Source organism: Lethenteron reissneri, chromosome 6 (assembly GCF_015708825.2).
Source record: "Lethenteron reissneri isolate LAM-NWPU_2019-01 chromosome 6, ASM1570882v1, whole genome shotgun sequence".
In the NCBI taxonomy this organism is placed as follows: Eukaryota; Metazoa; Chordata; class Hyperoartia; order Petromyzontiformes; family Petromyzontidae; genus Lethenteron; species Lethenteron reissneri.
The window spans coordinates 185,942-210,877 of NC_083784.1; the positions used below are offsets into that span (position 1 = coordinate 185,942).

Below are 24,936 nucleotides of genomic sequence, written 5' to 3' on the forward strand. Positions count from 1 at the left end.
TGCAGCATGAGTTTAACCAGGTGAGAACTCGAGACCGCCTGTGAACATGAAAAACTAAACAACTAAAATATCGTACAGCAATGATGCAAATATAAATCCAAATAGAACGTCTGTTACACGAATATATGTCACAAACATAAATCCGTGATAGCGTAAGTTGGCTCGGGCAGATTCACTTTATACTGATCATCGTACAATGAGGCATAGTCCAGTGTCTTGAGCAATATAATGGTTAAGCCTAACATAAGTGACGTGTGACATCTGAACCATTGGGGAAAAGTTACAAGTGGTTGTCATTAGTATACTCGCATTCGGCACAGGAATGTGGAATGTCGACCGCTGGACAGACCAACGTGAAGTATGGGCACACCACCCCGATAACCAACACAGTATGGGCACACCACCCCAATAACCAACACAGTATGGGCACACCACCCCGATAACCAACAGTATGGGCACACCACCCCAATAACCAACACAGTATGGGCACACCACCCTAATAACCAACACAATATGGGCACACCACCCCAATAACCAACAGTATGGGCACACCACCCCAGTAACCAACACAGTATGGGCACACCACCCCAATAACCAACACAGCATGGGCACACCACCCCAATAACCAACACAGTATGGGCACACCACCCCAATAACCAACACAGTATGGGCACACCACCCCAGTAACCAACACAGTATGGGCACACCACCCCGATAACCAACACAGTATGGGCACACCACCCCAATAACCAACACAGTATGGGCACACCACCCCAGTAACCAACACAGTATGGGCAAACCACCCCAATAACCAACACAGTATGGGCACACCACCCCAATAACCAACACAGTATGGGCACACCACCCCAATAACCAACACAGTATGGGCACACCACCCCGATAACCAACACAGTATGGGCACACTACCCCAATAACCAACAGTATGGGCACACTACCCCAATAACCAACACAGTTTGGGCACACCACCCCAATAACCAACACAGTATGGGCACACCATCCCAATAACCAACAGTTTGGGCACACCACCCCAATAACCAACACAGTATGGGCACACCACCCCAATAACCAACAGTATGGGCACACCACCCCAATAACCAACAGTATGGGCACACCACCCCAATAACCAACACAGTATGGGCACACCACCCCAATAACCAACAGTATGGGCACACCACCCCAATAACCAACAGTATGGGCACACCACCCCAATAACCAACACAGTAAGGGCACACCACCCCAATAACCAACAGTTTGGGCACACCACCCCAATAACCAACACAGTATGGGCACACCACCCCGATAACCAACACAGTTTGGGCACACCACCCCAATAACCAACAGTATGGGCACACCACCCCAATAACCAACACAGTATGGGCACACCACCCCAATAACCAACACAGTATGGGCACACCACCCCAATAACCAACACAGTATGGGCACACCACCCCGATAACCAACAGTATGGGCACACCACCCCAATAACCAACACAGTTTGGGCACACCACCCCAATAACCAACACAATATGGGCACACCACCCCAATAACCAACACAGTATGGGCACACCACCCCGATAACCAACACAGTATGGGCACACCACCCCAATAACCAACACAGTATGGGCACACCACCCCAATAACCAACACAGTTTGGGCACACCACCCCAATAACCAACAGTATGGGCACACCACCCCAATAACCAACACAGTATGGGCACACCACCCCAATAACCAACAGTATGGGCACACCACCCCAATAACCAACACAGTTTGGGCACACCACCCCAATAACCAACAGTATGGGCACACCACCCCAATAACCAACACAGTATGGGCACACCACCCCAATAACCAACACAGTATGGGCACACCACCCCAATAACCAACAGTATGGGCACACCACCCCAATAACCAACACAGTATGGGCACACCACCCCGATAACCAACACAGTATGGGCACACTACCCCAATAACCAACAGTATGGGCACACCACCCCGATAACCAACACAGTATGGGCACACCACCCCAATAACCAACACAGTATGGGCACACCACCCCAATAACCAACAGTATGGGCACACCACCCCAATAACCAACACAGTATGGGCACACCACCCCGATAACCAACACAGTATGGGCACACTACCCCAATAACCAACAGTATGGGCACACCACCCCAATAACCAACACAGTATGGGCACACCACCCCAATAACCAACACAGTATGGGCACACCACCCCGATAACCAACACAGTATGGGCACACCACCCCAATAACCAACAGTATGGGCACACCACCCCAATAACCAACACAGTATGGGCACACCACCCCGATAACCAACACAGTATGGGCACACCACCCCAATAACCAACAGTATGGGCACACCACCCCAATAACCAACACAGTATGGGCACACCACCCCAATAACCAACACAGTATGGGCACACCACCCCAATAACCAACAGTATGGGCACACCACCCCAATAACCAACACAGTATTGGCACACTACCCCAATAACCAACACAGAAACGGGAAGCCTTCATACAGCAATGAACGAACATTATTTTTAAATCCTTTATATTAAGTTCACTTGTTTGCTTGCTTGCGCGCTTACGACCGTGCAAATCTTTCGGTCGTTTTTTAACCCACTTCCCGTGATCCAATCGAGCTGACATTTTGCACACAGACTCATTGTGCGTGACAATTTCTTTTCGTGAAACTTTTTTCCAAAATTTTACACTTTTTAGGTAAAAAAAAATTATATTTAATGACCAATTGCTTAATGGTGGCAGGCAATCATCTGACCCATAGGTGGCAACCATCTCAAGCCAGAGGACGAGAGGACTCTAGCCGCCCGTTTCAAAGACCAATGTGGGCTGGGTTGTGGCCCATTGAACACGCATATAAAGGATTTATAGTGAAAAACTTTGTTTATACGGGTTCATTTTTTAAAGTGTACATTCTGGAATAAACAGCACGCATACTGTTTTTTTATTCAAGCAGGAAATTGTTATTATGTATTATTTTATTAGGTTTTATTTTTATTATTTTATTATTTCCCTTGCACGTGACTTTACCGAAAGAACCAAGAAGATTAATCCCTGCAGTCACGAAAGCTTTAAATCAGGAAATGCTCATTTCAATCAGTGATTCCAAACAATTGATATCAATTTACCCACCGCAGAATCATCTCCAAACCAATCTGCAATCACCTTCCTAATGAGGTGCGCTTTCTCACTGCACGACCATCCAGCCAGATGTTTCAGTAGCCATTGTCTCTCCACTGCTAAATGAAGGCCTCCCCACAACGACATGTATTGTGCATGGAAATACTATATCGATAAACGTGTTCACTATTAAGACTGACAACATTCATTAACTCTGCTGTATTCATGCTGATGTACGTTATTTTACTTTTGTCATTTTGGTAAACCGACATCACTATGCAAGTGACGATCCTGGTTTCGAGTTCTCGCCGAGTTAAATAAATTGGACAAAAGCCAGAATCCACCGCTTCTGAGGCATTGCCCTCGTTGGTAACTTGTATAAGAAATATGGCGGGCACTGAAGCCACTGTCACTAAATTGACGCTACATTTTTATTTTACCAGGTAAGGAAGCACTGAGCTATGTAGATTTTTTTTCAAAAGCCACCTAACCACAAATGAAAACTCCTTTCACGTGGAAATCTATAGCAGCCAAATACTCCAAATGCATGTTTCTAAATGCTAGAGGGAAGATTCTGAGGACCCGGAGAAAATCCACGCAACCACGGGGAGAGAGACACGCAACTCGACATACACAGCGGGCGTCGGGGCTCGGGATCGAACCCACAAACCTCCTGCATACTCAGCGGGGTGCAGTCGTTAACATCTCGCCACCGTGGCGCCCACTGCTCGAGAGAGCTTAACACACCAGAGGTATAAATAGCAAATACAACTTTTTTTTCTATTTGCTCAAAAGGTTCATGAATTGAAAATATTTGCAAGTCGCTTTGGCCGATTAAACCTTCACATTTCTAATGTTCGGTTGACCTCACTACAACGGGGTCACCCATAATGCAATGTTACAGCAACTTTTTGAAATTTAACTTTTAACGCAATTAGTTTAGTCATTGTTTTTTATTATTGAATGTTTTGTATGGTAGTCAAAATATACTCATGAGGTAATTTTATATTCCAATGTATCAACCTTATTTGAAGCTTTCGTGACTGCAGGAATTACTCTTTGGTTCTTTCGGTAAAGTCACGTATAAATTTTATTTTCTTTCTACGCGACTTTACCGAAAGAACCAGAGAGTAATGTATAAACTGTTCATCAGCAAACATTTCAAAATTGTATTCCCATGAGGCCCATTGTGTAAATTGCAGTGTCCAAGTCTTGTCCATTCTTTCTGGCTGCTCTATGCATTATGAAGGTCCATTGCCCAAAACGTCGCATGTATTTTAAGGTAGAGTTATTGATGAATGCTGAGGGGGGTTTTGTCATTTGTGCTTGAACACAACAGTTTAACACGGAGCATTTCGCGACCAATATCTACACGACACGGCCAACTATTACTAACTTGCCTTTTGCCCGTCCTAGGACGGAAGCTGTAATATTAAAGATGTACATTTACGTTTTCTTTTGTGATTGTAATTTTTTTTAGGAATTGTTGCACATAAATACATTTTTCCTAACTTAAAAAATGAAATTAAGGACTTTGGAATATTTCTCGGTCTACGATATTTTGTGTGAATGTCTGATCACTGTTCAAAAGGTTTCACTGCAGTTGACTGTCCTTGATGCACACTTTGATCTGCTGAGGATTTTTAGATCTAGGCAGAGCCACGTACAACTGTCCATGGGAAAATTCATTGAGATAAATACCCACATTTTCAAAAGTCTGACCCTGGGACTTGTTGATCGTCATCGCATACGCAGGAATTATCGGAATTTGTCGTCGTTTCAGTACGAAAGGAAGAGTGACATCACCTGGAGCTAGTTCGATTCTCGGAATGAAGACGATTTCGCCTCGGTTGCATTCCGATACAATCTCTGTGATGATGAAGTTATTTTTTAATAATTTGACCATCAAACGCGTTCCATTGCCAAGACCGTTCTTCGGGTTCAGATTTCCCAGCAGCATGATGATGACGCCTGTCTTCAGTGCCAATGTGTATGGCGGCATTCCTGAAAGCGTTTGATCATGAAGAAATTCTAGAGGGTGATTCAATGCGTCTGCAGGATCTTCCGACACGATCGAGTCAGACCTGAAATAAATTCGGAGATTTCTAGACAGCTACTGTATGATTATGTGTGTCCTTGTTGGTCGGTGCCAGAATCGCTTTCTTCGCAAGCTCTTCGGCAGGCGTGCGTTGCAAGTTCTGACCGTAAATTGCGGTGACCAGATCATCAACCGTTATCATTTGAGGTGGAATTTCAATTGAACCTAATAGCACTCCACATATCTCGGGCAAAGTTCCCAATCCAACTTTCAGCAGCCAATTGTTATGCTCATTTTGACCATTACTCCGAAGGTTTGCCGGGAGAGTCAATTTGGTAAACTGCTGCCATAATACGCTGGATTTGATGCAGCACTCGGTGACATCAACACGGGTGCCTTTTGCTACAACCGGCAAAGTCTGTCTGAAGTCGCCACCGATTACAACGAATTTTGCACCAAATGCCCGTTGAATCTGCATGATGTCGCGCAGCAGCTGATCGATGCTTCGAAGGCCATGCTTTGTCAGCATCGTAATTTCATGAATGATGATGAGCGAGGCTTGTCGCAGCGTTTCGCCTTCTGGCGAATTCAGTCTCATCGACAAAGAAGACGTGTCGAGGAGGGGAACTGGAAGCTTGAATCCGCTGTGCACAGTTCGTCCGCCTTTCAGTGAAGTCGCTGCGATTACAGTGGTACAAAAAACTATTTCCAGAGCTGCCAGGACCATTTAAGTAGAAATGTCTGTTCTGGACATGCTCATCGTCGACAGCTCTCATTATTGCTGTGAAAGCTCCAAACTGTTACCCATTAAGGGAGAAAATTCTCGTTTCAGCTTCTTGTTCTTCTTGTACTGCGTCGCATAGCTGAGCTTCGATTGGATGTCCTATCAGTTGCGGAATACCAATTGATGCACAAGACAATCCATGTTGTTTGAGAATTGCGTTGATGTCGTTGCAGAGCCATGTTCAATGCAACATTTTCGTCATGACGCCGTAGATAATCCAGCGACATGTCAAGTGAATGCTTGTTCCACAACTCGCCAGCGTTTGTTGGCATACAGAAGCAGCAAATGTACGCAAACGTCTGTCGCATTTGATTCGCCATTTAATATGTCGCGGACTCCTACATGCATCATTCTTCATCTGAATCCAGCAAATGACGATGAAAGGCAGCTTCCTTGAATGTGGTGTAAACGACGCCATCGATGGTTCTGAGGAATTCAAAACTGGTAGCGCCTTTGACGTGTAGCAAGAGCATCCTAAGATAGAATTGCTCCCCATCTTTGATCCCAACAGTGTACAATCTCGCAACGATCTTAGTGCCTCCTATTTGTCGCTGCTTTCAGTTGTTGTTGACATACACATAATTATAGGGAATGCCGTTGTAGAGAAAATCTTGGGCGTTTGGATCAATCATGTTTAGCTGAAACAAAGATTCGAGCTTAGTGCGACCTGTTCGTGCGGCTTCCAACGCCTCTTCTTCTCGACCTTCTTGAAACACAACACCTTTATGATTTGGCAAATGCACGGGCAATCTAATCACGGCATGCGAACGATCGTGCATCGGCGAACGGCACATAGCTTGTGGTGCACTCGCGTATCTTGCGTTGATGAAATCTGACAGCTCGTCGTGTCGAAGTTGAGGAATCTCGCCGGCAGTGGTCGTCATATTGGCACAGCAGTCGAATCGTTTGTAAATATATTTATAAATATATTTCACAGCTCTTAGTGATGTGCATACTTGGACGTTGATATGAGCATTGTACCTCAGCAGCAGATAGGGATTGTACGGCACCACATCTGTTATCCATTGACGATCCACGAACTTCTGCTGAAATTCCTTGTCGCCGACGATACAGAGGATATCCGTTCACATTGTACGCTGCCGTGGTAGCAAATTGCTTCTGGAACGCCTTTGAGCACTTTCCATCTTGCATGCAGGCTGCTCGAGGATTCGCAGCTGCGTATGGGCCATGCATCATGCATCTAGTGACAATTTCGTGCAACCTGGGATTTTCAGTCGCAATGGAAATTTCAGCAGATACAACCTGATCGATGCGCTCAGAGCTCGTGAATGTATCATCAACTCGCAATGTCATCAGGATGTGTGCGTGAGGCAGTCCGCGTTTCTGGAACTCGATGGTGTAGACGAAAGCCGTTGAGATTCTCAGAACACCATGCACAGCGAGATCCTGCATCAACGATTTAAGTTTCAATTTGAAAACACGTCGATCAGATACTCCTTCTTGGTTCTTTCGGTAAAGTCACGTAGAAGGGAAGTAATAAAATAATAAAAATAAAACATAATAAAATTATTCTCACGACGTTTCGGCCACAACGCAAGCAGATACTTGTTCACCTTGATGCCAATTGTTGGTGATTTCTTGCCACCTTGGATTTTCAGTGAATGTGATGAAGAGATCGGGAGCGCCTTGCTTCGCGAAAATTGACGTGGTGTCCGCGCTTCGCTCTTTCATGTTCCGCGGTGAACCTTCGAAAGATGAAGTCAGACTAACGGGAACTCCGGCTTGTCCTGCAGCCGTTTGAGAGGCATTCTCCATGTGATCGGCAAGTCCTTGATAAAGCTCAACTCGTAATTTCTGCTGATGTTGGCGAATGCAATTCAAATGATTCACTTCAACCTGCAGGTACGAATCGAGAATCCACTGTTGCGTGAGCTTTCCAGCACTGCTTCGTGGGTTGAATGTGCCTCTGATCGCAGTTAGCGCTGCAACATACTGTGATTTGGTGACATTCACTCTCGTTGCATTGACTTGAGCTCTAGCATAAGCCTCACATTGCCAATTTGGTTGCCATCCAGTTTCACCCAACGGATACAACAGCGGAGAGGAGATTGCCTCCAAATTTGAGCTCAGAATGTTGAGATCAATGAAAGGCTGTTGGGAGTTGTTTGGATTCTTTGTATACACGCGAATGTCACATTCAAAGGGCGGCTCATCATCATTGTTCACAAACACCAAAGCGTTCTCGTTGGGAGTTGGTGCATTGTAGCGACGCCGATCTGAATGACGATCTCGCCCAGGGGCGGTTTCTTCATTAGGGCGATTGGGCGACGCACCACCAATGTCATTCAACCACAGAGTCACGTTAGCCGTCACTGTGCCTCTGGATATAGTCCAATCAGCGTCATGTCACGTTCTGTGGAGTACCGCCTCTTTTTGGGCGATTTCACTCCGGCTGAGAATCGCCCCGAGTGGCCCCATAGACTTACATTCAAAGACGTTTTTTTTCGAACGGCGGGCGCTCCAATGCATTCTCTATGGCTTCCGGGAGGGCATGCACTAACGTGCTTACGTCATCATACGTGCTTACGTCATCATACGTAAGCACGTTTCATCCAACAATATAATTTATCGCCACCTAGTGGAATCTTTAATAAAATAAACTCCATCCACTCAGAGCCTACATGGACGACATTACAACATTGACCACCACTGTCCCATGCACCATGAGACTGCTCAGAAAACTCGAGGAGAACATCAGCTGGGCCCGTATGAAGATTAAACCATCCAAGTCACGCAGCATCTCGATTGTGAAGGGAGTACTCTGTGACCTGAAATTCTTCATCGGAGATGACCAAATCCCAACAGTGTCTGAGCAGCCGGTAAAAAGCCTTGGAAGGTGGTATGATGCAAGCCTGAAGGACAAAGACCAGGTGCAACAGCTGCGCAAAGACATCAGTAGTAGCCTACAGTCCATCAACAATACCCAGCTACCTGGAAAGTTAAAGGCCTGGTGTCTGCAGTTTGGTCTCCTACCCCGGGTGTTGTGGCCCCTAGCAGTGTATGAGGTTCCAATCTCAACAGTGGAGAAGATAGAAAGAGGAGCCACGAGCTACTTAAAGAAGTGGCTCGGAGTTCCACGATGCCTTACCACCATAGGCCTCTATGGAGATGGTGTCCTCAAGCTGCCCCTCACCAGTCTAACCGAGGAATTCAAGTGTGCAAAAACCAGGCTCCAGATGACACTGAATGAATCTCGAGACCCAGTGGTGAGCAACAACGCGCCGACCTTGGCAACTGGGCGCAAATGGAGGCCAGGAAAAGCAGTCCAGGAGGCAACAGCAGCCTTCAGACATGCTGACATTGTGGGTCATGTTCAGCAAGGGAGAGGAGGCCTTGGGCTAACTAGCCGTGCTGCTTGGAGTAAGGCCACTGCACCAGAGCGGCGGAAGATGGTAGTGCAGGAAGTACGCCATCAGGAGGAGGCTGCAAGGTGGGCCAAGGCAGTCTCTCTTGCCAAACAAGGACAGTGGACTCGATGGGACAGTGTGGAGAAGAGGAAGATCAGCTGGAAGGATCTGTGGGCCACGGAAGCGAGGCGGTTGAGCTTCTCCATCAGAGCAACATATGACATCCTTCCAACACCAGTTAATCTTCACCAATGGTATGGTGAAGATCCGGACTGTGCCCTCTGTTCCATGCCAGCCAACCTCAGGCACATTCTCACAGGGTGTAAAACAAGCCTCACCCAAGGACGCTACACTTGGCGTCACAACCAAGTCCTTAAAAACCTTGCGTCCGCCCTGGAGGACAAGCGGGCTGCCACCAACTCCCTACCACCCCCAGCAGCATCACACCCCTTACGGACGACCTTTGTCCGCGAAGGGGCTAAACCACCGAAGAGCGGCTCAACACCAATAGAGCGAGACCAGCTGCGCTTGGCCCGCGACTGGAAAATGCTAGCTGACATTGGCCGGCAACTTGTGTTTCCTCCGGAGATCGCAACCACCACCCTAAGACCTGACGTGGTGCTCTGGTCCCGTTCGCTCAAGAAGGTCTTCATCATTGAGCTCACAGTACCCTGGGAGGACTCAGTAGATGAGGCTTATGAGCGAAAACATCTGCGCTATGCCGATCTAGCTGCCGAAGCACAGCATCATGGCTGGAACACAGAAGTCCGACCAGTGGAGGTGGGCTGCAGAGGTTTTGTGGCAACATCTACAACCAGACTGCTTAGAGACCTGGGAATTAAGGGCCAGAGCCAGCGTTCGGCAATCAAAGCTGTATCGGAGGCGGCAGAAGGCAGCAGTCAGTGGCTCTGGATGAAGAGGAAAGACCCCAGCTGGCCCCCAAAGTGAGAGGGCCAGGAGGTATGCAGTCAACAATGCTTGACTCAGGGAGGAGGACGCCCCTGCCATGCATAGTCCCATGGGATGTTGGCTACCAACAACAAGGCAACTCCTATGACTAATTGGGAATGGGACGCAAGCGTAGGATTGATCACCCTGTCGCTGGCCGCCTTTGGGGAGGGTGTATAGTATGAAAGGCCGAAACACCCTAGGAACCAAAGGGTCACTACTGACGATGCGCTCCCCAAATTTCACCAGGCTCACTGTTCATGAACTCTTGGAAGTGCTTGCACAAAGGATAGTAACATCTCATCCTGTGTTCTTTGGAATCTGAGTGGTTTGTTTTAATAGTGAGTATAGAAACAAACAAGATGTATTGTAAGAGTCACTTTATTTTTCATTAATATTAAAGAAGTGAAGTTGCCTTTACATGCTTAAGCTGTTAATTTATCCATTGCATGGGTGGACCTTATCCTTATCAATCATCCAGACATTTGCCCCCCCTGAGAGATTTTGCAGGAGCCGCCACTGATATTCTCGCCCAAACACCAAATTCACAACCCGCGTCTCTCGCCTGCAGCATTTGCTTCCTGTGCAAGCTCGACGTTGTACTTCGCGAAGCATGGTGGGCTGTGTGTTGGCGAGTCGATTGTGGATTCGATCGTAGTGGTCGATTTGATCCAGAAGCCGTGGATTGCAATGAGCGTTGGCAGGATGATTCGTTTGGATTTCTGTTGCTTGTGTGCTGTCGACAACATCAAGTTTAGCGTATTGTCTTGCTTGACCGTTAGTTGGTTGAAGATGGCTTGTCTTGGTAAATTTGGCCATGAACCTTGAACACGTAAGGACCGCCTCCATGAAAGTCAACAACCTTAGCCCCCATTGATGCAAACGACAATGCGCTGTTGGATGAACGAAAATTTCTGTAGTTGGGATGCTCAGTCGATCGGCTTAACAAATTGGCACGTTCTGTTTGCTGACAAACCTTACAAATTGGCTGTGTTGAGTGGTGGTGGGTTTAATGACAACGCAGAGTGACCAAATCATTTAACTTCATCGACATGAATGGCCAATTCGCAACCTGTCGCTGGTGTTGTGATCGAAACGTCGTCGTTTTTTAATTTCATTTATTTTTTTATTTTTTCTATATTCGTGACTTTACCGAAAGAAAGAACCAAGAATATTAATTCCTGCAGTCGCGAAAGTTTTAAGTCAAAATATAACATCGTTGCCTACGTTGGCTACTTTCAGACGTCTTCTTGGTTCTTTCGGTAAAGTCACGTAGAAGGGACATAATAAAATAATTAAACATAATAAAATACAATTCTCACGACGTTTCGGCCACAACGCAAGCAGCCGTCCTCAGGTGAAGAACAGGTCTGTCTTTCCGACAGTCTTTCCGACAGACCTGTTCTTCACCTGAGGACGGCTGCTTGCGTTGTGGCCGAAACGTCGTGAGAATTCTATTTTATTATTTTATCATGTCCCTTCTACGTGACTTTATCGAAAGAACCAAGAAGATGAATCACTGCAGTCACGAAAGCTTTAAATCGAAATTTACTTTCAAACGGTGAACGTTGCCACGTCATGTTCATTTTGAGTACGTGATGACGTGCCCATCAAAAGCGTTCATTGCACGTTGCGCAAGAGCACGCCAGTTTGCGTAATGACGTCATTGCAAGCGTACGGTGGAAGTGACGCAATGACGCACGTCTCCGGCCCCTACTTGTGAGCCTGAGAAACCCCGCGCCTCTCTCTTTTGCCACCATGGCGGACCGCTTTCAGAAGGTGCGTTCCGTGCGGCATAATCTCACTTCGTCGTTACGCTGTTGCTTGGCTCTATGTTTGCTTGTTTGTGGCGTGTAATGTTCTCGTTAACACGTAGATTTGGTGGCAGTTATATCTAGTGGTTTAGTTTTTAATTACTGCGCGAAAGTTGTGTTATTGATATGGCATGTGAGGCCTTGGCCTGGTTGAGGCGAGGCTCCGTGCCCCTCACGTGGCCTTAGGGTTACATTGTTTTAAAATAGTTTGTAAAATATTCACAGTAAACTAGCATGGTGAATAGTTGTGTTTGGTGACGCTCACTGTCGCGTGTAACCGCGTGTAACTGTTTGCGTGCCCGTAGTCTGTAGTGTGCTAGCGCCTGGAGGTGGTTATAGTTGTAAGTTCTGAATTGTTTAAGCGGCTTAAGGCTCGTTGACTACATCGGGTTTACATCCTCGCTAGCCGAGTAATGGCAATGCTTACAAACTGGGATTTCGTGTATAAGCGGGTCACCATCTTGGCGATGTGGAATTCCCACTGCCGCCTGCTCGGGCCCTTGGGCCCGACCAGGCGGCCGAGACGCTTCGCCTCGTGTTTCATTTGGGCAGCTGCCGGCCCCGCGAGGCCGGCGTTTAATGATCTGGCGCGCGTCTTTAACGTCTCGTCGTCAAGCGGTGTAGGAATCGATGGCCACGCAGCCTTTACGGAAATTAATGAAGCCCTCGTGTAAACTGCATAGTGATGTGGTTTAAGACACTTGGCATCAAGAGTATGAAATAAAATTAAGTGGCTACTTTCACGCTGCGGTAATGTGACGCGCGTGCGCCATCGGCTTTATGTTCGTATCATTGCGTTTTTATCTGAACATGTTGGGAATTTGTTCAATCTCACGATTAAAAACGTAACGTTTCTTATCTCACTTATAACCACGTGAAACCCTTAAGAGTCAAACAAATGTACAGGAAATACCGTGGTAAATGCAATTTGGAATTACGTTGTGGCTCCGTATCTTGCCATTGTTTAATTAAAGTGATGCGACTTTAACGCTCGTGTGCGTACAAATGTACAGTGTCTAATATACAGTACAGTACGTAACCGCGCAGCAGAAGACGGTGCCCCCATGCGTGCAATGACCAACGTGGTTAAGGATGGACATATAATTCCCTTGATCCGTATGCAGCGATTCTCCACTGAATTAACAGGGCCGCACATAAGCACACGGCATGATGAGGGCATTGATGTACTTTCCAGGTGCTTCTGATTGACGGGCGGGGTCACCTGCTCGGTCGTCTGTCGGCTATCGTTGCCAAGCAGATCCTAATTGGTGAGTAATGTACACGCACGCGATTGTTGAATTAAAAATAAAACAAGGCAGCTGATGTATTTTTTTGTTCATTCGACTCGTTGGAGGGCCCAATGAAGTCATAAGCAATCGCGTATAATTTCGGCACTGGACGCCATTTCGTTATGTATACACGAGTAGCTGTTCAGATGTGATATATTCCAATGCTAGTATCGAATTTCCCATTTACCTGTTGCTCCATCAATGATGCATTAAATTTACCTACATTGTTTGACTTAAGCATGATAGGAACTTATTATCTGAGATGGAGCAAAGGCACAGAACAGCAGCGAAACACTTCAGTTCACGCGTGTTCGACTTGTTGTGTGGTTGTGAAATTATTGATAACTAGATGTTTCCTGATGCCCTGAGAGAAGAGTCCTTGTTGAACATCGGTCTGTTTATATGGGTGATCGTTGAATGAAAAAGCATGGCGAAAGCGATTGGCCATATAGGTGTAATGATTAACTTGTACCATGAAATTCATTGGTCATAAATTCAGAATCACAATTTTATTCAAGGATTTTTCCTTGTACTTTACAGTATCGTGTGTTTGATTTTTATTTGGTATTTTATTAGCCTAACATTTTTTATATGCCGATTCAGTGGATGCCTCGTGGTAAACATCTATACATTGTGACATGGCAATTGGTACCCATTGTTTTCTGATCACTACTTGTAACCCAACTTTTGAAAGCTAGTCCACTGCCGTATGAAGAAAATAATCACTGCTCCACGAACACATGGATGCAGACTATTACATTTGGTCTGGATATATGCAGCTGTTGATTTTAAGCGAGCTGGTTGTCATGCATAGGAATGTGTCCATCCAAGGACACCGCACATTTTAATAATTATTAATCCCTTGGTGTATCACCATTAAACTTGCTTAACAGCTTAGTGATACCATTGGTCAGAACCCTTTAGTTCTTGGATAGGATTGGCAGTTACTTAAAAAAAACGAAGTAAAACAAATATTTCTGCACTCCAGGTGCGATTAGTGTGGCTGCATAGAACGTTTGATATCAGCATATTGCCTTGGTATTTACTAAAAATGAATTTCTGTCCGATTTAATGTAGTCCTTAAATTGTACTTGCTTGTGTCTGATGTGCAGGTCACAAAGTGGTAGTTGTACGATGTGAGGGAATCAACATTTCGGGCAACTTCTACAGGAACAAGCGTAAGTGAGGACATTCATGTGGTTATTGACACAGAATCCTAGACAACCGTTTATATGATATTGCTGATTTGGTAAGATCAAACCTTAAGCACTTGTTGATAATTGAGCTTGCTGGAACAACACGGGTCCCTGGCAATGATGATGATCAAATATATTTTTTGAGTTTCACGACCGTGAAATTACTTTAACATGCACTACCATCTGAGCCTGGGCTTGTTTTCAGCATGATTTAATCATACCTGTACTACATTTACGTGAAACTGCCCTTGTGGTCTGTTTAATCGACACATCTCAACATGATAAATTGCAAGCCGACAATGCATTACACATCCCACAAATGAACCGAGAAAAGCAGAATTTAATTCTGAACAAGATCTTCAGAGAAACATGTCAACACAACCGACATATCCTTCAAATTCACGCATTGCATAGCCATGAAAAGTGCTGCTGCAGTTGACACAGCCATCCAATGAGACGTCATGGATACAACTAGTGTTCAAAGATGCAACAGATTCTAGAGTAGCATGCAGTTTCTTCCTCTTCTCCACAGTGAAGTACCTGGCCTTCCTGCGCAAGCGCATGAACACCAACCCGTCGCGTGGGCCGTACCACTTCCGTGCGCCTAGCCGCATCTTCTGGCGGACAGTGAGAGGTACTGCTCGATACTTGCACTGCTCATTGGCACCGCACCACCGTCTGCTCGCGTGTATGATGAGACGTCCAAGTGGCTAACAAGCCTACCTGTAAAGTGGCCTTTTATAGAAGAGTTGGTGGCGATTTTCTTTGGGGTGAATTAACAAAGCGAATTTCCTGCTGTAAGGTGGAGGTTGAAGAACCAGGATTGTTAAACATGTTTGCTGGATGGCATTTTTATGTTAGTACCACCAAGATGGGGGAGTCTGCCAGGCTTAAATGGTCCAACATGAATCTGACAGTCTGACTTTAAACAGCAATAGACACAATTGGAATATTTAAATAATACCTTTAACTACATAAAAAAAGAATAAGGCTCTTGAGTTTGTCCTTTTAAAAACTCTACCTCAAATGGCTCCCAGCAGGTAACATGAGATATATGATGAATCCCACAATCCTATGGCTCTCACTCCCTGTGATATAATGCTGTTTGCTAGTTGTGTGTGTGAACTTCTTTCACACCGTCTGTAGCCAACCGTGCTAATAGGAGGTGCGGGATCTGAGGTAATTGTGGTGAAGAACGCCGTAGTGCTGCAGCCAATGAGGATCCTTGCTAACCTGACACGTGATGAAAAGTTGCCCATTACGGATCTGGCTTCTGAGGCTAGCAACCACTGCGTTCAAAAGTATTTCCTCTTAAACTTTAGTACATTGCTGCATGTGAATGAACTCACTTGGATTTCCTTGGCATTGTATAGGCCATGCAAAGGTGTAAAAACCACATCTGTCGTAATAGTTTAAAACTCAAAGGTTAAGTGTCCTGAAGACTTGGTAGGTTTTTGTCCTGCATGTGTGTCCTCCCGAGTTTGCGGCAGTATTGTTGATCAGCTCGTACATTATTAACACTCCTGTGCTGCGATTGGTGCAATGCAGGCATGGTGCCCCACAAGACCAAGCGGGGCCAGGCCGCACTGGATCGCCTGAAGGTGTTTGACGGGATCCCACCGCCCTATGACAAGGTGCCTACTCAGAACGGCCACATGTTGCGACCCCCGTGATAACGTCGGATAGTTGTGAAGAATGCCATGTTGCTGCAGCTGATGATGAGAACCTTTGCCAACCTGACACGTGATGAAAAAATGCCCATTACGGATCTGGCTTCTGAAGCTCGCACCATGGCATAGAATATTACTGCAGTACTCTGCTGATTTATGTACATTGCTCCATGCGAGGTTGGTATTGTAAGATGCTAAATGTTACATAAGTTGAAACCATAGCCTGGCTTTCTCTGCAGTGAATGGGGATGGTTAGAGTGATTAAATTGGGTTTTACGTTTATGCCACGGGTCCTTGTGTATAGGAATACAATTCTAGTTAATATTTTTATATCTACATGACTTTACCGAAAGACCCAAAGAGTATCTAGTTCATGTTTTTTCGGACTATGCTGTTGATTTTCGGATTTCTCTAAAAATCAAACTTGTATGTCAAATGTTTTCAAGCGGCATTGAGTGAATTCACTCGTTCGTCCGAATACTAAGCATATACCATGGTCAATTCCAAGTGTTGCCACAAGGCCAAAAAATAGATGCCATGTTTCAACAATTGATCACATTGTGGGGGTGAATCATTGCAAACATGGTGAATATAATTGAAATAAAATTCTTAACACTTGATGTGAATTGTATGTCTCTTAGTGGCCTTGTGCATTGCACTAATATGATTATTGATGGGCTAATGTGACCTGGCATGGAACAATTGTGGATGCATTGTGACTTGACACTGTGGTGTCTGCACAGAGGAAGCGCATGGTTGTTCCGGCTGCCCTCAAAGTCGTCCGTCTGAAGCCCACACGCAAGGTGAGCAGCAGCACAACCATTGTGCTGCATGTGTTGAACTTTACAAATCTTAACGCGTACCAAGTTTGATTAGATTAGTGATTGAAATCTTTACAAAATGTCTTCAGCTAGTGCAAGCATGGTACAATGTAGATCTAAAGGGTGGATATGGTTGATATTATCTCCAGTTAATTGTGAGTTGGGGGACTGTAGGAGTGTGTAGAACATTGAAATACCAGTCGCCATATCTTTGGTGGCTGATGTCTACACCCCAGGCGATGTAATGAGGTTGACAAAGCTTATGGTTGCCTTAAATGTGACCATGCGCTGACAATCGGACCATTAGTCACCCACGCACCCACTTGGTGCCCCGGAGGCTTTCAATTTTAAGGAGTCGCCCATGAGGACCGTGTGCCCCTTGGTGCCGCGCTGTTGAAGCTTCGATGAGGATCTGTGAGCCCCTGGCAGTGATGCTAACTTAACACTTTGACTTTAGCAAGAGTGAAATTACACTTACATGCACTACCATCTGAGCCAGGGCTCCCAATCACAGAAGCTGAATGGTGGTGTTAGACCACCATATTAATAACTCGCAGCAAGTAACAACTTTAAGAACTGCAAAAAGTATCTTATTAATGGTTTCATGACAGTTGAGATTTTGGCCACTGCTTAATGTTTCGAAACTCACCTTGTGTGTTGTGGTGACGGTGTGTCCTGTGCATTGTTTGATGTGTTCTGCTTGTTTGGAGTGGTGTGCTTGTGCCCTGCCCATGGTTGGTGTGTTGTGTGTGTGTGGTGTGCCTGGTGTGTGTGTTGCCTGGTATGCTTGGCATGCGCTTGGTGCGTAGTTTGCAGTACTGGGCCGCCTGTCCCATGAAGTGGGCTGGAAGTACCAGGCAGTGACTGCTACCCTGGAGGAGAAGAGGAAGCAGAAAGCCAAGCTGCACTACGAAACGAAGAAGAAGACAGTGGTTCGCAATGCACAACAGTCCCCCCACCGCACGTTAACCACGCCACTCACGAGAGCGTGTACGTTTTATTTGACGGTACACAACAGTCGTACAGAACCACACGACAGTTGTGATGCACAATAGAGCTGCACCCTACGACATAACCATTATAGTGCATGTACAGAGCAGTAGTTTAAGTCTAACATGAATGCCAAGGGTGAAAGTGGTGTTACCCCTTTAAATATCAGTTTGTGAATGCGCCCATGCCGCTCCATCGATGATGTTTTACTTTTACCTACATTGTTTGACTGAGTGTGATAGAAACCTAATTTCTGAGGTGGAGCAAGGGCAATAACAATTACCATTTTAGCAACAAAATTCTGCATGCTCGAAGGCAGTGGCTCTGCATGGGAGCATGCAATGAAATTTCTATTCTACCCCATGGGTTGAGAGGGCAAACACAGCGTTACCAAAAACGCCCATGGTAAAACTCGATTCTGATGGTCGACTCAGCTTAATGCAAGTGTTGTGTTTTTGTGTGTTTATGTAGACGCTGCGCAAAAAAGCTGAGAAGAACGTGGAGAAAAAGATCTGCGCGTACACAGCGGTGCTGAAGCAGTACGGTGTCCTCATATGAGGTGTTTTGGTCAACCTGTATTGTTAATACATCTTGAGTCAATTAACTGACCTCGTGTGCCTTTTTATTTCATGGTGATCACTGAATTGTCCAACTCAAAACAGTGCTTTGAAGCTTTTAAAAAAATGTAAAATTTCAGTTTTATTGAGTGCACCCTTTGGGGGTGAGGGGGGGGGGGATATTTAGTGTACATGAATAATTCAGCATTGATTGTTGAGAAACTGGCTGCTGGTAAAAACGCATGCCTACCATCCGATTCGGCAGCAGAAAATGGAGATGCCTGATTGGTGGTGAATGAGTAAAGACAGCAGGTGACACGTTCCTTGCCTCTGTGCAAAGTGTGAACCCTTTATTGTGATCTTGCATCCAACCAAAGCCACTTCCATCGATCGATTTTTCCTGGATTAATGAATGTGGGACAAAAAAACCCAGTATTTTGCTATTTATTTCCAGGGTTTTTTCCCATTCAGATCTGACTAAACATGCACGTATGTGAGTACTTGATACTTCCAAAGCACTTGTACATGAATGTTAACCTGATCCATTCATCAGTGATCGCTTAAATGAGGCATTAAAGTGCTCGGTGCCACTGCAAAAGTAATGTAGAATGAGCAGTTATTAATCGGTGCTTGACATCCATCCTCTTAGGCATGCACTCATGATAAATAGGGACACGAGAAAAAATGTACATTCGTGATTATGCAGTGTACAAGCCTTTTAAAAAAAAATCTGATTGTTACACCATACACATCCACACTAGATTTGTAATGATCTTTAACATGAATACCCTTAAACCTCAGTCCCATCCATGGATACAATTGTTTCTGCATGATCCGTGAGTTTCATCCAATGAATAGCTTGGAAATATTGACTCGGAAGACAATGGATCTAGGTATTGCATGAGTAACAGGATGTTCCAGGAATAGTGTGGCACAGCTATTGTCATAAATAGCTATAAGGGCTTGGAGGGAAGTGATGAGCATGATTATTTTAAACTTTAATAAGCTTTGGTCGGATATCCTAAGTCACCTTTGTGACTTTACCGAAAGAACCACAAAGAGTTGGATCAAAAGTAATTTTCAATTGTTTTTAATGGGCTTGAAACTGAATTTGGGCTGCAACTTCTTCCATACAGCTCATTACATCACAATTAGCTTGAAGGATGTCCCAGCCTTAAATCGTGCAAATCCACTTGGAGAACCTCCTGGGCCTGGCAAAGGGAGCTTGAATAGTCTATGTACATGGACTGGTTCACATGACCTACAGTCATTAGAGGCAAGGTTCTACATGCACCACAACAGCAGATTGATGCTTGAATCCTGACCAAGGGAGCAGGCCTATATTATAAGCTGACCATTAACACAGTATGTTTTATGGTATTGCCATGAGGTGAAAACACTTCTCAGTGAAGACGTCGAATCCAAGTCCTGTTTTTTGGCCACTGTTCTAACTTGAAGCTTTTGTGACTGCAGGAATTCATATTCTTGGCTATCCACAAGATTCGTTCATGAAGCCATCCATATAGACAATTTCAACCGAGAAGATGGGTACAAACTGAGCAATCATTGGAGGGATGTTATCAACCAGTGTAAGTCATAACTGGATGTGATCCCGTCCTACCACCTTCCAATGATAGTTATTTTTTAGACACTGATTTTACATTAACTGGTTAAAATGTCTCAGCCACCTTCACGCACCGACCAAGAGGTTGCTGCTCTGCAATCTGCCATTAACGTGCTAACCTCTCACATTAACGTCTCTCACTAACATAGCCACCTCAGCCTACCTGCCGTGGTGGCAGGCCAAGTGTGGAAAACCCCACCACCATCGCGATCGCCGTCCACCACTTACATTAACAGCTGCCCTGTCCATGCTGCTGACATTTGGCCTACACTCATTCAAACCTTTATTAACAGTTTGCCTTTAGAAGCTAACTCCCTTTTCCTGATGACTGCTTGTGTTGTGATCGAAACGTCGTTTCCTTTGAACCTACGTGACTTTACCGAAAGGCCTAAAGAATAGAATCCGGGTGTCCCAAATATACTTCGTCACTTACACCTTTACACATTTAAGGCCCCACAATATGCCCTGCAAAGTGTTGCATGTACTTTTTTTTTATGAAATGCAACAAACCAAATTAAGTGCAAAAACCTCCTGTCCAATCATTGGTTATTAGGCTGTGGCCATTTACTAAACTTGAGAATCCAGTAAGATCTCAGAAATTCCAGATTCAAACACAGGATCAGAAATGGTATTGAGCCATCTGACAACTGAAAATTACTTCCACTGTACAACCTTGGCCTCATCAGGGCTGAGCTTGCCCCAGTCCAACTCAGGTGGAGCCATGTATTTAAAGTGGTAGCCTTGGTATCACACTGAAGTTGCATCTAGAGACAAGCAAAATGTGGTTCAATGACAATCCTGTCAAGAGGTTTCACACCACCAATTAGCACGGTTGGCTGAAAAAAGGTCTACATACAAATGGTGTGGTGACCCTCTAATCATTAGCCCCATCCCCTTTGCCCTGTTTGGTCCCAAGCCAGATGGAGACAAAGCAAGCGTATCAAGGGATTGTTTACATATCAGCATGACAAACAATTGGTATAAGACGACCCATACCGTGACTCTCCCATCCTGGCTTGTGCCAGTGGAATCGTTTATCTCCCATTGAGAGACTTAACCGCACAAACTGGGAGCGGTGACGACAATGGAGCGCTCGTCATGGTGCCGTGACGTCCAGGAGGCTGTGGTCATGTGCCGGCAGCACCAGCACTTGCGCAGCACGGCTGGCGTGGTAAACCTGCCCTGCTGCAAACTGTTGCAACCGGGGCACGAGCGGGAAGGAGCTGCCCAGCCCAGCCGCTCCACCACTACCCGCGCTGCCCCCAGACCACCGGCTGCGCACACTGTCCGTGTCGCTGGGCAACGCCGCTGCTCCACCTGCGTCGTCGTGTTCGCCCTCTCCATCTGGCACTGGGCATGGATGGAGAGGACAGTGCATGGGTTTTGTTAATTTGTATGCAGCCACTTAAAGTTGTTGAATACTAATACAGTAAAACCTTGGATTGCGAGTAACTTGGTCTGCGAGTGTTTTGCAAGACGAGCAATTTTTAAAATAAATATTAATTTGGTAGACGAGCAAGGTCTTGCAATACGAGTAGTACGTCTACGCTTTGTCTGCCGAGCGTCACGTGATCACAACATATACGAGTGCTTTGGATTATAAACACGTTTCCGGAACGAATTATGCTCGCAATCCAAGGTTTTACTGTAGAAGTAAAAAGTGATTCCTCAACAGTAAAGTGCTGTCTGGGGTTTCAGGTTGATGAGCTGTTTCTGATCGCTGTGGAAACAGATTGGCACTGCCTCTGGGGTAACACCCAATTCTAACACTTTCTGTAATAGATCTGGAGACTGCAAAAGGCGTACAGTAATTGTGCCTTGGATTGGTCCTCTGATCACAGCTGGCATCTCTCCTAGATATTACCACACCGCATGTATATTGTGTACGGCCTTGTTTTTTAGAGCAACTCAAAGCCAAATTGTTCTTTATAGAGCAGGACAATGAACAGACACTGTGCATCATACATTTTTTCATCTGTTAGATGGAATTACTGTAGGTCGCATTTTATTTTGCCATCACGAGTTGATGTGCTATAATGAGCCACATATTTACCCAGTATTTTGAGAACACTGTATTAGGGTTATGGTTGGGAACACTACTGGACATCTAAAACTACTGTACATGTTTATAAAGAGCTTCATAGCTCATTGTATTCCTCCAGTATAAATATTCTGATTCTGACAAAAGGGGTTCCAACAGTCGTGTTAGCATCAGGGCTGGCCTCACCATTGTCTGGGTGCAGAGAGGGAGGGCCGGGTGCATCCTGCGATGGCAGCAACCGCGCCAGCCTCACGTCGGGCAGGGGCAGCTTCCCTGCAAACAGCGGCATGAGCTGCAGCTGCAGGGAGTGGGTGGTGCCTGGCCCGGGCGCGGGCTGAACCAGCCCCGAGCTCTTGCCGCACACAGCCCAATTGCTGCAGTTGTCAGCCACTGCAGGGGGGCAGCAAGGAGAGGTGGATCAAGGAGGACAAATTAAACTCAATCCCGACTGCCAGTTCTTCAAAACTACTTGGCTGTACTGCCTCACACTGGCACTGACCCTGCTGCTGTTGTAGGTGGCTGTGACCAGACGTATAATGTTAGATGCAGTTTCGTTTTATTTGCATGTGTTTGTCACTGACTAAAATACACAGCTTATCTGTACATGTGCCTAACTTTTTCTGGCACCTCTTGCAGCTTTTTTATTTTTCAGGTGTTTCGTTTATGGCCATCAAATACATTATTAGTTGTGCAATATTCCTTAAGGACCCTGTACTGTTCTCTGCAATATTGATGTTTATGTTGTTGCTGTACACATGCACCACAGATCTCCCTTTTAAAATAGCTGGGTAACTTTCTAAATGGGATCCATGTAACAAATCAAACTCAAATTTAATTGCAATACACTCATCCCACTTCCAAGTGGGTGAACTCCAGGCTTATCCTGGGTTGAGCAAATGCCCAACACTTTGGAGATAATTAAGAGAAAGGACTGCAAATATGCAAAAGCATTTTGCCCTGACAGCTATTCGTCATATTCTGTGCTAATGAAATAATTCCAAAGACATGCTTTTTCTTATAATCCATGTATATGCATGATTTTCCTCACGTGTTTGAGTTGCATCCTTCAATAAGCTTCATATATAAACAGACCTGTTCCATGTCCCCAAATATAAATGCATTAATATTTAGTCATGGCTTTCCAGACCAATATCCGCCAGCAGTTAAGGATGAGAACTGCACAGGTTTTGACATGTTGGGCCTCATCAGCAGAGTTAGACTTTTTAAACAAATGCCCTTTTCAATTCAAAGAGCTTCAATCGAACAAAGTATCCCTGATAGCTGCGTCGCTCACCTTGGTAGAACAGCTGGCTGCTCGGGGGGGTCTCCTCATCGGTGGCAACGCCTCTCTGCAGCCGCGTAATGCTCACATCCAGTGAGCACAGTTCGCCCATACGGCATGCGTCAAAGCCAGTAGGTGGCCGCACTTCAGATAGAACCATGTACAGAGTCTGTGGTGCATAGGGGACGGTGTGAGATACCTACAAACAGCATTGTAACACTTCCCACTGGCACACTCGAGCCGAGCAACAGCGAGGCCCTCGTGGTACAGATGGTATTTCACCAGCTACTGGCCATGCCGAGCCGGAACCCAACAGCAACCTGCTTGCCTCGCAGAATGTCTGTATCTGAATGGGACCTATTGAGTTCTAGGGCAGGGCTAGCGATGTGTATGTTGCATGTGACATCAGTTATGACTCGGTGAGAGAACAGCGTCATCTACATGTGACTCAACTTGTTCATTGCGTGTCAGTTGATGTCGGTGGAATGGCTTCTGCAGTGGAAAAACAACCCGTTGCTTGCTGACCCACACCGGGTTGGCTTGGCACAGCCCTGTGGTAAGAGAGCTTTAAGCTAAGTTAACCGTCCTCCACTACTCGCCTACATGTCTAGCAGCAGGCTCAGTGTCCATGAGCCGTCGGACGTCTACACCCCAGGAGACTTTAAGTTCAGTTGACAAGAAATGAGCACTTAACAGTTGAAATTGAAAATATCAACGTTCAAGGTTAATCTAACAATATAAGTAAATAAAGCATCCTGTTAGGTATCGATTACATTTTATTTTGTCTAAAATCTACTCGAATTATCTTTAGAGGTATGTAACCTGTCAGCGTATATATGCAAATGTGCATTTAGACGTGCATTGAGAATTCTTATGAATTGTGCATTACACGTGATTTATCATTGCTGGACAACAGGGACGATGATTTTGACTGATGACAACAGCGTTGGCACCCCCAAACCATCGTACCTCCGATTAGCATAGTTGGCTTCGTATGGTGCTAGATAAGTTCTACATACATCTTTGATTCCTTACATGAACATCTATTCCAACAAACGGGCTAGATGCAGCCTCTAGGCAACCTACTACTAAATTATAATTTGTGAAGGATAATTTTTTTAATGCCCCTTCTGTTTAACTTGCTCTGTGTTTTATTCACAATCTCCCTGGGAAAGAAAGCTTGCCCCAACGAGCTTTCATCTGGTTATAAAGCTTGCAAATTAATTTAGCCATTTGAGAAGCAACCTAGTAATTAATTTCTAATTGTAATTTGTTTAGCTGGGTGAGAGCCGTTTGAGAATCCCGTGTTTGCAGTTTAGATAAA

At 45.4% G+C, this 24,936-nt stretch overlaps 2 protein-coding genes and 6 non-coding genes across 8 annotated transcripts in view; 7 read left to right on the forward strand and 1 right to left on the reverse strand.

Moving 5' to 3' along the window:
* Positions 1-11,991: 11,991 nt before the first annotated feature.
* RPL13A (ribosomal protein L13a) lies at positions 11,992-18,712 on the forward strand. Its single transcript, XM_061569332.1, has 8 exons — positions 11,992-12,107; positions 13,338-13,410; positions 14,544-14,609; positions 15,160-15,261; positions 16,176-16,261; positions 17,041-17,100; positions 17,928-18,050; positions 18,580-18,712. The coding sequence occupies exons 1-8, from the start codon at positions 12,087-12,089 to the stop codon at positions 18,664-18,666; spliced, it is 618 nt and encodes a 205-aa protein (XP_061425316.1). The 5' UTR covers positions 11,992-12,086; the 3' UTR covers positions 18,667-18,712.
* LOC133355309 (small nucleolar RNA SNORD34) lies at positions 13,625-13,699 on the forward strand. The gene has a single exon (XR_009756684.1). It is a non-coding gene; the product is annotated as a small nucleolar RNA SNORD34 (small nucleolar RNA).
* On the forward strand, positions 14,738-14,820 carry LOC133355276 (small nucleolar RNA Z195/SNORD33/SNORD32 family). The gene has a single exon (XR_009756681.1). It is a non-coding gene; the product is annotated as a small nucleolar RNA Z195/SNORD33/SNORD32 family (small nucleolar RNA).
* LOC133355353 (small nucleolar RNA SNORD50) lies at positions 15,838-15,907 on the forward strand. Its single transcript, XR_009756688.1, has one exon. It is a non-coding gene; the product is annotated as a small nucleolar RNA SNORD50 (small nucleolar RNA).
* On the forward strand, positions 16,338-16,410 carry LOC133355342 (small nucleolar RNA SNORD50). Its single transcript, XR_009756687.1, has one exon. It is a non-coding gene; the product is annotated as a small nucleolar RNA SNORD50 (small nucleolar RNA).
* Positions 17,540-17,618, forward strand: LOC133355287 (small nucleolar RNA Z195/SNORD33/SNORD32 family). The gene has a single exon (XR_009756682.1). It is a non-coding gene; the product is annotated as a small nucleolar RNA Z195/SNORD33/SNORD32 family (small nucleolar RNA).
* Positions 18,299-18,372, forward strand: LOC133355298 (small nucleolar RNA SNORD34). Its single transcript, XR_009756683.1, has one exon. It is a non-coding gene; the product is annotated as a small nucleolar RNA SNORD34 (small nucleolar RNA).
* A 955-nt stretch (positions 18,713-19,667) lies between the features above and the next one.
* The window catches only part of TRAPPC10 (trafficking protein particle complex subunit 10), a 29,074-nt gene continuing 23,805 nt past the window's right edge, over positions 19,668-24,936 (reverse strand). Inside the window, exons 22-24 of the mRNA XM_061572315.1 lie at positions 23,625-23,781; positions 22,517-22,720; positions 19,668-21,639 (exon numbers count right to left, since the gene is read on the reverse strand). Coding sequence (XP_061428299.1) covers positions 21,386-21,639; positions 22,517-22,720; positions 23,625-23,781 — 615 coding nt within the window. The 3' untranslated portion in view covers positions 19,668-21,385. The remainder of the gene's footprint in view (positions 21,640-22,516; positions 22,721-23,624; positions 23,782-24,936) is intronic.

Bases quoted from the DNA above. Each gene is read 5' to 3' on its own strand.
- RPL13A (XM_061569332.1), top strand. From the start codon at position 12,087: ATGGCGGACCGCTTTCAGAAG. The intron at 15,262-16,175 runs GTACTGCTCGAT...GGTGCAATGCAG, and splicing joins CTTCTGGCGGACAGTGAGAG to GCATGGTGCCCCACAAGACC. The intron at 18,051-18,579 runs GTTCGCAATGCA...GTGTTTATGTAG, and splicing joins AAACGAAGAAGAAGACAGTG to ACGCTGCGCAAAAAAGCTGA.